Below are 14,223 nucleotides of genomic sequence, written 5' to 3'. Positions count from 1 at the left end.
CCCATGGGCATTGAACCAGGTTTTGGTACTTTGGGCAGTGTGGGCAGGTGCCAAAGTCCTGCTGGAAAATGAAGTCAGCATCCCCATAAAGCTCATCTGCGGAAGGAAACATGAAGTGCTCCAAAATCTCCTAGTAGACGGCTGCGTTGACCCTGGACTTAAGGAAGCACAGTGGACCAACACCAGCTGATGACATGGCCCCCCAAATCAACCCAGACTGTGGAAACTTCACACTGGACTTCAAGCATCTGGCATTGTGTGCCTCCCCATTCTTCCTCCAGACTCTGGGTCCTTGGTTTCCAAATGAGATGCAAAAGCTGCTCTTATCAGAAAAGAGATTTGCCAAGAGACAGATGAGAGACATGAGACCCAGCAATGCAGAAGAGCTTCTCCATGATATTCTAATTTTCTGAGTTTCACCTGTAGGTTGCCAAGGCCTTTGGGGTTAAATGATAAGCAGTCTCTCTCTATCCATATCAAAGAAGGACTCTCCATATGAGCTCTTTCTCTCTGTGTGTTTCATCTCTCTCTCTTCTGTTCCTCCAGAAATTTACACCATTCAAGGCAACTCTCATGGGAAGCCCTGTACCATTCCCTTCAAGTACGACAACCAGTGGTTCTATGACTGCACCAGCATGGGGCGTGGAGATGGTCACCTCTGGTGCGCCACCACACAGGATTACGGCAAAGATGAAAGATGGGGGTTCTGCCCTATTAAGAGTAAGCTGCTTCTGTGGGGTGGGAAATCACGGGCAATGATGGGCATGTAGCAGCCAAACCACAGGAGTGAACAGATGGTTTGTGCCAACTGTTCAACCGAAAAACAGTCCTCCTTTCTTAAGACACCATGGAAGGTTTCCTTCTGCCTTCTAAGCCTTCAGGGTTTTGGTTGCCAAATCTACCTGTCAGGGAACTGCCATCGGAGCCAGAGGGAGAGGGAGGGCTCCAGAGGGATTACAGAGAGCGTCCCGGGAGGGAGAGAAGCAGCCCATCTTCTGGGGAAGGAAATCAGCGTAACACTAGTGGAGAAGGGGGGCAGATGGGGGAATCGGCGAGGTGGCTCCATGACTCCTCGCCGGAGACCAGCGGGGAGAGCATGGGTCCTCCGCTGCCCACACCCTCCTTGCGCAGAAGGCTTCTACGCAGGGAGAGTAGGCGGAGACTAAGCGTCAAAGAGCTTCTTTGCTGGAAGTTCAAGAAACGCCCACTGACCGATTCTGCCAGCGATTGAGACAGCCACGGGTGAGTGGCTGTCCGGACAGAAAGGGTTCACTCAGGCAACCCAGCCAGGTGTGGCGCCGGTTTACGCACGAGCAACCCCTAGAAACATTACACTACCCTTCTGTAAGTGTCCCGTTTACACACACACACACACACACACACACACACATGCCCATAGCGGTTGCACTGTTTTCTGTGATTCAGTCTTCCCCCTCAAGAGTTGGAGTATTGATGAATATTCCATGCTGGTGTCTAGGGACAAGGGACTAAAACAAGTAGCGTTCACCGTAAATAGATAAGATAGGCATGCAAGTGCTGCAGAAGCTGTAGTACTGTATAGAATAGGCTTCCTCAGCCTTGGCCCTCCAGATGTTTTTGGCCTACAACTCCCATGATCCCTAGCTAGCAGGACCAGTGGTCAGGGATGATGGGAATTGTAGTCTCAAAACATCTGGAGGGCCGAGGTTGAGGAAGTCTGGTATTCTATATACACCAATGATCGGTCTCTTTCCCGTATTGTGACAAAGGGTAAACAATATACGCATTAATTTGAGACTGTCCTTTCCCCTCAGGGCTCAAAGTAAGTTAAATATCTTACAAATGTATATAAAATATAACAGACATGGAATGGGTGCTTCCCAGAGTGCTCAGTTTAAAGATAAGGAAGGAGTGCAAGCCCATAGAAGGCCGTATCGCCATTCCCAAACTGCTGTCCCATCTTCTCTTATTCCTGCTACAGTGCTACCTCGGGTTACAGACGCTTCAGGTTACAGACTCCGCTAACCCAGAAATAGTACCTCGGGTTAAGAACTTTGCTTCAGGATGAGAACAGAAATCACGTGGCAGCGGCGGGAGGCCCCACTAGCTAAAGTGGTGCTTCAGGTTAACAACAGTTTCAGGTTAAGAACGGACCTCCAGAACAAATTAGGTATGTAACCAGAGGTACCACTGTATAAAGTACAGTGGTACCTCTGGTTGCGAACGGGTTCCGTTCCGGAGGCCCGTTCGCAACCTGAAAGGAACACAACCCGCACCTGAGTGGGTGTAGGTCGCGATTCGTCGCTTCTACGCATGCGCGTGATGTCATTTTGCGCGTCTGCACATGCGCGAGCGGCGCAACCCGGAAGTAACCCTTTCCGGGTCGCCTCGGAACGCAACCTGAAAATGCTCGACCCAAAGCAAACGCAACATGAGGTATGACTGTATAAGGTATAGTCACTGCCTTCTCTCCCCTCCCCCCACCTCACAGGACCCTGTCACACGACACAGAGTCTGGAAAAAAGCCTTCCCTAAAACTCTGGAAAAGTGACTTGAAGTTTACAGCATGTTCTTCTTTGAAGGAGAGCTATCAGAAAATGAATCACAGATGGTATTTAACTCCTAGTAGGTTTGTGAGGTTGTGTCAGACTGATCACATAAGTGCTGGAAGTATAAAGAGGCGGAGGGCATGTTCTTTGATATGTGGTGGACGTGTTGAAGGGTAAAATAATATTAGGAAATGAACCCTAATGAATTGGAAAAAAAAATTAAAAGTACTCCCCCCCCAAAAAAAACCCCACCAGAGTCCTTTCTGTTGGGGATAATCCAGACTGAAATTCCCAGGTGTCAGAAAAGGTTATTTATGTATGCCACTATTGTAACCCATGTTTTGTTAGCCCCAAAATGGAAAATGAGCAAGGTCCCAACCAAAGAAGTTCTAATGGCAACTAGAGTTGACAGAATATGCACAACTCGCAGACTTAACATATAGAATAAGAAAACAAGCAGGACATAAGTTTAAAGAAGACTGGAAATCGTTTATTGAATACTGAATATATGGGAAATAACTGTGTACAGCTGAAAACGTTGGCAGCATTAAGATAAATTCAGCAGTATAAATAAGTTATGGTGGGTGTAATAATGGAATACTGAATGGAATAGTTTCTGTAAAATATGCAGGGATTTATGATATGTAAGGGATGCGGGTGGCGCTGTGGGTTAAACCACAGAGCCTAGGACTTGCCGATCAGAAGGTCGGAGGTTCAAATCCCCGCGATGGAGTGAGCTCCTGTTGTTCGGTCCCTGCTCCTGCCAACCTAGCAGTTTGAAAGCACGTCAAGGTGCACGTAGATAAATAGGTACCGCTCCGGCGGGAAGGTAAACAGCGTTTCCGTGCGCTCCTCTGGTTCGCCAGAAGCGGCTTAGTCATGCTGGCCGCATGACCCGGAAGCTGTACGCCGGCTCCCTCGGCCAATAAAGCGAGATGAGCGCCGCAACCCCAGACTCGGCCACGACTGGACCTAATGGTCAGGGGTCCCTTTACCATTTACCTTTATGATATGTAAAATGGACTGTGGAAAGAGAAGAAGGGAAGTCATTGATATCTCATGGGTGTAAAATGAGTATTTTAAATTGTAAAACAGAAAATTTAATAAAAATTTTGTGTGTGTGTGTGTGTGTCTCTCCTTTCCACCTCCCATTCCGTTGTGGTCAGCAAAAGGGACAACCCCCCTTTGATACTACCTGCAGATGGCTTCCCACAGGGTGTCTGTTGATCGGTATGGATAATGGTCACATTAACTTGCAGTAGTAAATGCCCTTCTTTCTTTCTTTTTTGCCTGTCCTCTTAGGCGATGACTGCGATACATTTTGGGACAGGGACCAGCTCACCAACAGCTGCTACCAGTTCAACTTCCAGTCCACCCTGTCTTGGCAGGAGGCTGGGAAGAGCTGTGAGCAGCAAGGGGCCAGCCTGCTGAGCATCACTGAGGTCCACGAACAGACCTACATCAATGGTGAGCAATGGGCACAGGGAACTGAAGGAGTCCCTGCTGCCAAAAGTTTGCAGGGTGCCCTGACTGCCTTTCTCCTTGTGTACATGCACACCAGCAAAAGGCCGTTCCAGTCATGTTTGTTCTCCCGGTCTACTTCAGTGGGTGGGAACTCGGTTTGAGAAGGGGCTATACTGAGGACTGGGAAAGTGGGCCAGTCACTGTATAACATATGTGCAAATGTGTTTCTGAACAGCGACAGGAGATTTGGAGTTGCAATTCTGTGATCACTTGAGATTCTGCAGCAGATTTCATTTCATTTTTAATTTGTATACCGCCTTTCCATCTTACAATACTCAAGGCGGTTTACAAGCTGAAGAAACAAAAAAATGTACATCTTATAACAATCCAATGCAATACAAAAATATGATAATAAAACATAACTTTAAAATAGGCAACCTACATCAAAAAAGTAACATTCAACAAACATTAGAATAGTATAAAATAATATAAAAGTTAAACAGAAATCCACTCAACAGCTACAGTAATATCTGAACTATAATCAATAAAACGGCAAGCCTCAGTACATAAAACAATACAATACACATTGAGAAGCAGAGGGTGGGGCAAGGCAGGTGGAAGGAGGCCTTGCCTGATGGAGTCTCTCCCCTCACAGTCTCTCTAAAATAATAATAATAATAATAATAATAATAATAATAATAATAATAATAATAATAATAATAATACCACCCCACCCTCCCCGGCTAGAGCTGGGCTCAGGGCAGTTAACACCAATAAAATCACAGGAAAAGCATAATAGGGGGGAAATAAAGGAAAAATTAAAATACAGGTTAAAATACAATTTAAAATGCAGCCTCATTTTAAAAGTAGCCAATAAATCAAGACCATAAGGGGAGAGAAACATAAGGGTCAGGCTGAGTCCAAACCAAAGGCCAGGTGGAATAGCTCTTCAGTACAGTCAAACCTTGGATACCAAACGCCTCCATTTTGGAACGTTTCGACTCCCAAACACCGAAAACCTGGAATTAAATGCTCTGGTTTTCGAACGTTTTTTTAGAAGCTGCGCCTTGGGTTTGCGAACGTTTTGGAAGCTGAATGGGCTTCTGGAATGGATTACATTCGACAACCAAGGTTTCACTGTATTCAGGCTCTTGATGAGTATCGGAAGAGAAGGACATCTGGCAGGCTCTTGTTGCAAATGAGAGAAATAGGATCTGGGGAAAATCAGGCTGTGTTATGTGGTCAGCAGGGCAAGCGTCCAAGATTTAAGGAGGTCTCTGTGGCTGGAGGGAGTGGGGGCTAAGTTCTGTCAGGGACCAGGAAATGCTTACGTTGCTGGATGTGTCTTATGCTGAGAAGGTGGTGGATCTGACACAGAGACGTTCTGCCCTTTTCCTGTCTACACCAGGACTGCTAACGGGATATGGTTCCACATTGTGGATTGGTCTTAATGATCTGGACCTCAACGGGGGCTGGCAGTGGTCAGACAACTCGCCTTTGAAGTTCCTTAACTGGGAGAGTGGTAAGTAAGAAAAATACCAAGAGGATGGGTGAATTATCCCAGTGAATTGACAAATGAGCCACATGTCTGGCATAGGCTGTTGGTATTTACTGGAGACTGGTGGTGCTGTGCTGTGATCTAAACCACTGAGCCTCTTGGGCTTTCTGATCAGAAGGTCGGCGGTTCGAATCCCGCGACAGGGTGAGCTCCCATTGTTCGGTCTTAGCTTCTGCCAACCTAGCAGTTTGAAAGCACGCCAGTGCAAGTAGATAAATAGGTACCGCTCCGGCGGGAAGGTAAACAGCGTTTCCGTGCGCTGCTCTAGTTTTGCCAGAAGTGGCTTAGTCATGCTGGCCACATGACCTGGAAAAAACGGTCTGCTGACAAACACCGGCTCCCTCGGCCAATAAAGCGAGATGAGCGCCACAACCCGAGTCGTTCACGACTGGACTTAACTGTCAGGGGTTCCTTTACCTTACTTTGGTGCTACTATATCACTTTTTGGAATACAAAGTGTTGTGACACTTCTGATATTGGTTTGGCCAAAGTTACCCCACAAATGTCATCCCTGAGCAGTCAGTTGAACTTGGGTCACTGTGGCAAATCGAGCTCTTCAGCTGTGCAGTATAAATTCTCTCCTGCCTTCAGTGATGCAGCTAGATAATTTAAAACCCCAGACTTCGTGACCTTTCCCCCTCTTCTTCTTCTTTTTTGCAGTGGGGGGCTTTTGACGCCCATGTGTATTGTGGGCAGTTGTGAAGCAAACAATTCACATTTCTCTTCTCCATCCCCTCCCAGCTCCCTCCCATACTTTTCAACTGCTTCTACGTTTCTGATAAATCAGAGCAAGAAACACTTTGTGAATTCTGATTTTTTTTTAAAAAAAAAATTATTAAGGAGCATGTGGAGTTTCTCATTTTAAACTAGCCATCTGGAATAAGTAAATAATGAAACTAGCATTCTGTACATTGCTGCTTGGCCATTTCTTGACACACTCTCTCTCTCTCTCTCCAGTGGTACCTCGGGTTACATATGCTTCAGGTTACATATGCTTCAGGTTACAGACTCTGCTAACCCAGAAATAGTACCTCGGGTTAAGAATTTTGCTTCAGGATGAGAACAGAAACTGTGCTCCGGCGGCGCAGCAGCAGCAGGAGGCCCCATTAGCTAAAGTGGTGCTTCAGGTTAAGAACAGTTTCAGGTTAAGAACGGACCTCCGGAATGAATTAAGTACTTAACCCGAGGTACCACTATATATATATATATATATATATATATATATATATATATATATATATATATATATATTTTAAAGCAAGAAGATCAAGGGACGAACCTGGATAGCTCAGTTCTTTAGAGCATGGGTAGGCAAACTAAGGCCTGGGGGCCGGATCAGGCCCAATCACCTTCTAAATCAGGCCTATTGACTGTCTGGGAATCAGCGTGTTTTTACATGAGTAGAATGTGTGGTTTTATTTAAAATGCATCTCTGGGTTATTTGTGGGACATAGGAATTTGTTCATTCAACCCCCCCCAAAAAACAGTCCGGCTCTCTACAAGGTCTGAGGGACAGTGGACCGGCTCCCTGCTGGAAAAGTTTGCTGACCCCTGCTTTAGAGCATGGTTGCAGGTCTGATCTCAGTATGAGACTTCACTGTGGGGGGTTGGATCCTGAGGATTTCTCCCAACTCTGCAATTCTATGAGTCTTAAGGATACTGCAGCAACCAGCATTGGCCCCAGTGACCCATGGCCCATGGTACCCAGGTGCTGACACCAAGCCTGTTTGCCACTGCCCCCTCGTCTGCTGTAATTGTGGGTGGCTGGGTTGTGGGGCCTTGGGAGTTCGGCCAGAAGGCACAACCATAGCTGCCCCACTGCATGCCTCTTCCAAGTCTCAACAACAACATCCAAAGGGCATTTCTTATTCCGATTCTCATTGGAACACAGTGGTCCCTCTAGTTAAGTACTCAATTTGTTCTGGAGGTCCATTCTTAGCCTGAAACTGTTCTTAACCTGAAGCACCACTTTAGCTAATGGGGCCTCCCACTGCTGCTGCGGCGCCGGAGCCCGATTTCTGTTCTCATCCTGAAGCAAAGTTCTTAACCCGAGGTACTATTTCTGGGTTAGCGGAGTCTGTAACCTGAAGCGTCTGTAACCTGAAGCGTCTGTAACCCAAGGTTCCACTGTAAATGCATAGGCTGCCTCCACACCATATATTTAAAGCACAGGATTCCACCCAAAATCCTGAAAACTGTAGTTCGTTATGGGAATTATAGTTCTGTGAGGGCTTGAGCTACCGTTCCCATGATTCTTTTTTTTTTGTGGGGGGAGCCATGTGTTTTAAATGTGTGTGTGTGCAGCCTCTGTATTTGAGATTCAGAACTGATCCCAGGTGACATCCCTGGGTGTGGTTTTGCCTCTTGCCGCACAGCAAAGCACTCTCAGGCTGTGCTTTTCTGGGTAAATAACAGCCGTAGTTACAAAGGTTGGTGATCTCCTCCTGCTGCCCCTTGCAGATCAGCCTGACAACCCCAGCGAAGAAAACTGTGGGGTGATACGGACAGAGTCATCAGGGGAATGGCAGAACCGTGACTGTAGCATGGCCCTGCCTTACATCTGCAAGAAGAAACCCAATGCCACTTCTAATATATACTTCTTACGTGAGTAATATGCAGAAAGCGATTGGTTTGACGTATATATATCATGATCTGAAAGCCACCTATCTCATGCCTGCCTTTCTGCAACCCCAACAACTATTGGCCGAGCTGTTCTGATGTCACGGAATGTCCGTGAAACATGTGCTGACTGTTTGGAGTAGAAGTGAGTGTCAGGAACGGAATGCTGCAAAGAGCGCAGCTTTTGTGAGACAAGGGAAAGGGCAGTTTAACTGCGGTCTATTTTTTTCCTGGCTGAAGCTGAACAGGAAGAGTAGGCCTAGGGGAAAGCATGACTATAAAGCAGAGAGTAGGCAGAGGAAGCTTTCAGGCAGTGCTGTGGAGAAAAAGACAAAAGCCAAAGGGGAAAATGAAGGAGGGAGAGCTGGTGGAAAACATCTTGCTGGATTTAGGGGCAGAAATACATGGAGTTGGTTGGAAGGAAGTAGGCAAGCAATGTCGGTTTGTAGGAAAAGTGCCAGGTAGTCCTAGAGGGTCTAAATGAGGAGGGAGGGGAATTTTACACTTTGGCTGCAGGGTCTGTAGTTTGAAGGATTTTATTAGCTCTCTGTCAGATGGAGCCTTTTGGATTCATTAATAATAATAATAATAATAATAATAATAATAATAATAATTTATTATTTGTACCCCGCCCATCTGGCTGGGTTTCCCCAGCCACTCTGGGCGGCTTCCATAGAAAACAAAAATACACTAAAATATCACAGATTAAAAACTTCCCTGAACAGGGCTGCCTTAAGATGTCTTCTGAATGTCAGGTAGTTATTTATCGCTTTGACATCTGATGGGAGGGCGTTCCACAGGGCAGGCGCCACTACCGAGAAGGCCCTCTGCCTGGTTCCCTGTAGCTTTGCTTCTCGCAATGAGGGAACCACCAGAAGGCCCTCAGCGCTGGACCTCAGCGTCCGGGCAGAACGATGCGGGTGGAGACGCTCCTTCAGGTATACTGGGCAGAGGCCGTTTAGGGCTTTAAAGGTCAACACCAGCACTTTGAATTGTGCTCGGAAACGTACTGGGATATATTTATTTACTTTATACGATTTCTGACCTGGCCCACCCTGTAAGGCCCCATACAATCAAAACTAAATAAAAGAAGGAAAAGGGTTTACAGTCGTACCTTGGAAGTCAAACGGAATCCGTCCCAGAAGTCCGTTCGACTTCCAAAACGTTCGGAAACCAAAGCACGACTTTTGATTGGCTGCAGGAAGCTCCTGCAGCCAATCAGAAGCCCCGTTGGATGTTCGGCTTCCAAAGATAGTTCGCAAACCGGAACAGTCACTTCCGGGTTTGTGGCGTTTGGAAGCCAAAATGTTTGAGAACTAAGCTGTTCGAAAACCAAGTTACGACTGTGCATGCAATGATAAAAAACAAATAAAACAGTTCCAATCAAAACTGGAAGTGAGTCCTTCAAAAAAAAACCCCAACCCATTAATTGACAGAGGCCAGAGTTAAAGAGGTGCGTCTTTTCAGCACACAACAGAACCTAGACAATGAAGATGCTTGCTAGTTTGTTCGTGGAGTGCATGTGAAATTTCTGCTTTCCGGGTTGCGGATCTTGGGTGTGCGCTCCTAATTAAAATATTGCTCCCACAACTTTCCCCGGATACTGCTTACTCAAAGCTTTGCTTTTCCTAATTGCAGTGGAGTCTGATGTGAAGGTTGACTGTGATCCGAGCTGGCAGCCTTTCCAGACCAACTGCTACCGCTTGATCAGTGAAAAGAAGAGTTGGCCAGATGCCAAAAAAACCTGCTTGCGGAGCGAAGGGGATCTGGTCAGCATCCACACCCTCAACGAACTGGAGTTTGTTACCAAGCAAATCAAGCAAGGTAAGCAATGCTGTGTCACAGGTGCTCTCTCTCTCTGTGTGTGTGTGTGTGTGTGTGTGTGTGTGTTTGCTTGTGTGTATGTGGATTATCCCATAAAGAAGGCCGATCGCCGAAGAATTGATGCTTTTGAATTATGGTGCTGGAGGAGACTCTTGAGAGTCCCATGGACTGCAAGAAGATCAAACCTCTCCATTCTTAAGGAACTCAGCCCTGAGTGCTCACTGGAAGGACAGATCGTGAAGCTGAGGCTCCAAGACTTTGGCCACCTCATGAGAAGAGAAGACTCCCTGGAAAAGACCCTGATGCTGGGAAAGATGGAGGGCACAAGGAGAAGGGGACGACAGAGGATGAGATGGTGGGACAGTGTTCTCGAAGCTACCAACATGAGTTTGACCAAACTGCGGGAGGCAGTGGAAGACAGGAGTGCCTGGCGTGCTCTGGTCCATGGGGTCACAAAGAGTCAGACACGACTAAACGACTAAACAACAACAATAACAACAACATGTGGATTATCTCTGATTTAACTTTTTTTTTACGAGAGCAAAAGTTTAGTTGAATATCGAGCAGTGACTGCTGTAGAACCAGAGTTGCTCCTTTTATATCTGCACACACTTCCAAAATGAATCAAGCCTAGGATCAGCTGATTCTCCCCAGGAGAAGCTGGCTGTGCAGAATGCTGATTGGCTGGCTCTTGTGACAATCACAAAGCTGCCTCCCTCCCATCTCGCCATCCAGATGTTTTGGGGACACTCTTGAAGCTATTCACCTTGAGCACAGGGTGTTAAAAAGGGAGTCTTTTAGAAAATCTGGATTTTTTTTTTTTTAAGCACTGAATAAATGTTTAATGGATAAACATTTTGAAATGTCACAGTTTGGAGGAGCAAAATCTGCAGTGGATCCAGGAGACTGAAGGTTACGGGGAGGAGCTACAGCAGGGAAATGCTCCCCTACTTCTGTAGGGTGCTATGTCTGCCTCTTCCCCAAGTTTGTAGTCCTCATGAGGATCAAGTGTTTTGCTAAATGCTCACAAACTGGAGGGAACTGGTTGGGCAAAGCAGGCGTGGGTGCATTGTGTGTGGCAGTCACTGGCAGATGAAGAGGATTTTTTCTTTTTCATTTAGTAGAAATCCCCCCTTTCCCTGCTTGTTTTGGCAGATGTCGAAGAACTCTGGATTGGCCTGAACGATCTCAAGCGGCAGATGAGCTTTGAGTGGTCAGACGGTACACCAGTGCAGTTCACATTCTGGCACCCCTTTGAGCCCAACAATTTCCGAGACAGCCTAGAGGACTGCGTGACGATCTGGGGACCGGTATGTGTAAGAGCTGGAAGTGTAGCCTTATTAGACTTTACCGATTGGTGGGCTCTGCGTTGCTCCCGGACAGGAGGAAGGAAGTCAAATGACACCGAGGGTTGGTTCAGAGAAAGAGTTCTTTATTTCTGCTCTCCGGAGCAACAGAAAGGCACTTGCATGGTCAGTCCACAGCAAGTCCAAAGAAATGAGAAATTTCATGCAGTATATATATCCTCCAGGCACCCTCTCCCCCCTTCCCCAGGAATCCAGCCACGTCAGCTTGTACACATAGGTTGACATCACAGATGTTCCTGCTCTGGTACTCTTAACCATAAAAGGGTTTTCCTTCCTGTACTCCTGACCATAAAAGGGTATTCCTATTCCTATACTCTATCTTGGAGCAAGAGGTCACCAACTCTAAGAACACACTCTGGCGCTGTTCCCGGACTAGGTCTGTGCGTCAGAGTGTGGTCAGGATGTAAGATAAGATCCCTACTCCACTGGAACAGCCAAGGTCATCCATTGCCGTGACTGATAAAGGAGAGAGCTGTTTATACAGCTGTGTTCTTGTTATGCATTTGCTCAACAGCTCAAGTTAATGCATTTTAGAAATGCTCCCTTGGAGAAAGAAGAAAAGCGGGTTTTTGGGTCCTGTTTCAAACTGACTGCACAGAAACCCATTCCTTCAGAAGGATACCCATCACGAGAAGGGGACATAGCTCTGAGCATACAGGATAGAACCCTCTTCGTATCTGTCATGCAACACTTAGGAAGGCAAGCTTTCATTAATTAAAGATTGCAATTGATTGGCGAAACTTATATATGTAAATATGGGTCCTGGGCAAACCTGAGCTGACAGTTAGCAAAGTTGTTGGAATTCAGAGCCTTAAAGAACAGGCAGTTTTGCGGGCCGTCCTGCAACTGAGTCAGCTCCCTCATCCTTTCAGTAGATTGGACGGAAAAAGAAACTTAGTGATGACTCCCCTTTCCCACCTGGCCGCAAAGCAAGTGTGTAATGCAAATGGTTTTTCTTCTAACAGTAAGAGCCTTTGTTTTTTCCCCAGTTATTTTTTTAAAAAATAATATTTATTAAAGTTTCGACAAGAAAAAAAGTTACAAAAAGAGAACACAAAAAGTACAAACACCAAAAAAAACCAACAAAAACAATAAAAAACAAATCCCTCTTTCTATATCTTACAGTTCATTTACTTATTTTCATGACTTCCTCACACCTCCCTTTTTTGTATTCCCATTCAAATAGTTAGTTCAGCAAATCCATACCCTCTTTTTTCCCCTTCTCTTAGTTCTTTATCTTCACATATTATAACTTCGAATTTTCATCTAATATCAATCCATTTTTACATATTCCATTTAACCTTATTGCTAAGACCGCTTGGTTTCGTTCCAACATCATTTTAACATTCAATAATCTTACAGTGTTTCTGTAAATAATCTTTAAATTTCTTCCAATCTTCTTCCACCAACTCTTCTCCCTGGTCTCGGATTCTGCCAGTCATTTCCGCCAATTCCATATAGTCCATTACTTTCATCTGCCATTCTTCCAGGGTGGGTAGATCTTGTGTCTAACAGTAAGAGCCTTTGGACAACTAAATTGAGTAGTAGTGTCCAGGTGAAACCCCAGTCAAGTGAGAATCTCGGGCCCAGAGGCTTAGTTTGGCCCCAGGCTCCTCTCTGGCCCTCAGGCCTATCCTCAGGTAAAATCCACATATGTTGCGCTGCCCGTGTTCCTTTCTGGGTAACCACCTAGCCATTGCACATGGTCCAGAAGGGAATATGGCTCTCATATATGGTCGAATAATAATAATAATAATAATAATAATAATAATAATAATAATAATAATAATTTAATATCCTAATAATTTGTATCCTACAGTAATGATAAGTAAAGGTAAGGTATGCAGGTGGTCTAAACCACTGAGCCTCTTGAGCTTGCCGATTGGAAGGTCGGCGGTTCGAATCCCTGTGACGGGGTGAGCTCCCATTGCTCTGTCCGAGCTCCTGCCAACCTAGCAGTTCGAAAGCACGTCAAAGTGCAAGTAGATAAATAGGTACCACTCCAGCGGGAACGTAAACAACATTTCTATGCGCTCTGGTTTCCATCACAGTGTCCTGTTGGCCAGAAGCGGTTTAGTTCTGCTGGCCACATGACCCGGAAAGCTGTCTGTGGACAAACGCCGGTTCCTTTGGCCTGAAAGCGAGATGAGCACCACAACCTTTGACAGGACTTAACCATCCAGGGATCCTTTACCTTTTATTTTATTTTTTTTGCAGTAATGGTAATCATGAACATATGTTTATATGTTTATTTTCTTACAGAGTCCCCACCCCCCACCCCGTACCTGGGAATAACTTTTGCTGCAATTCTGATTACCGTATTTTTCACCCTATAGGACGCACTTTTTCACCTCCAAAAATGAAGGGGAAATGTGTGTGCTTCCTATGGGGCGAATGCAGGTGCGCACCGACCCCTCTCGCTCTCCAGGCTTCAGGAAGCTATCCGCAAGCCTGGGGAGCCCGTGGGAGTTACCACCGGGCTCCCATGGCTTGTGGAGAGCTGCCTGCATCCCAAAGCCTGGGCATACACAGGAGCCCTCCCATTGCTTGCGCAGAGCTGCCTCTATCCCGAAGCCTGGGCACGCTGAGCAGTCGCGCCCGGGCTTCGGGTAGCTCTCCGCAAGCTGTGGGAGGGCTCCCACGGCTTGCGGAGAGCAGCCTGTTCTGGGGGCTGGGGTCGGGGAAGCTCAGGCTTCCCCCGCCCCAGCCCTGTGCCGGGGGGGGGGAGACATATTTTTTTTTCTTTATTTCCCCCCAAAAAATCTCGGTGTGCCCTATGGGCCGGTGCGCCCTATGGGGCGAAAAATATGGTAAGTAAAACAAGGGTAGGGAATGAATCTCAGGACTGATCAGTGGAAAGTGA

General features: G+C 46.3%; 1 protein-coding gene across 1 annotated transcript in view; it reads left to right on the top strand.

Annotated features, from left to right (window-relative positions):
- Positions 1 to 14,223, top strand: part of MRC2 (mannose receptor C-type 2) — an 85,885-nt gene that overhangs the window by 17,987 nt on the left and 53,675 nt on the right. Inside the window, exons 3-8 of the mRNA XM_081837605.1 lie at positions 547 to 720; positions 3,831 to 3,995; positions 5,401 to 5,514; positions 8,011 to 8,154; positions 9,808 to 9,993; positions 11,149 to 11,303. Coding sequence (XP_081693731.1) covers positions 547 to 720; positions 3,831 to 3,995; positions 5,401 to 5,514; positions 8,011 to 8,154; positions 9,808 to 9,993; positions 11,149 to 11,303 — 938 coding nt within the window. The remainder of the gene's footprint in view (positions 1 to 546; positions 721 to 3,830; positions 3,996 to 5,400; positions 5,515 to 8,010; positions 8,155 to 9,807; positions 9,994 to 11,148; positions 11,304 to 14,223) is intronic.

This window comes from Podarcis erhardii (genome assembly GCF_964252035.2).
Source record: "Podarcis erhardii genome assembly, chromosome: 13".
Taxonomy (NCBI): Eukaryota; Metazoa; Chordata; class Lepidosauria; order Squamata; family Lacertidae; genus Podarcis; species Podarcis erhardii.
Note: the sequence above shows the minus strand (reverse complement) of the source record. Positions and strands in the feature narration are given on the sequence as shown.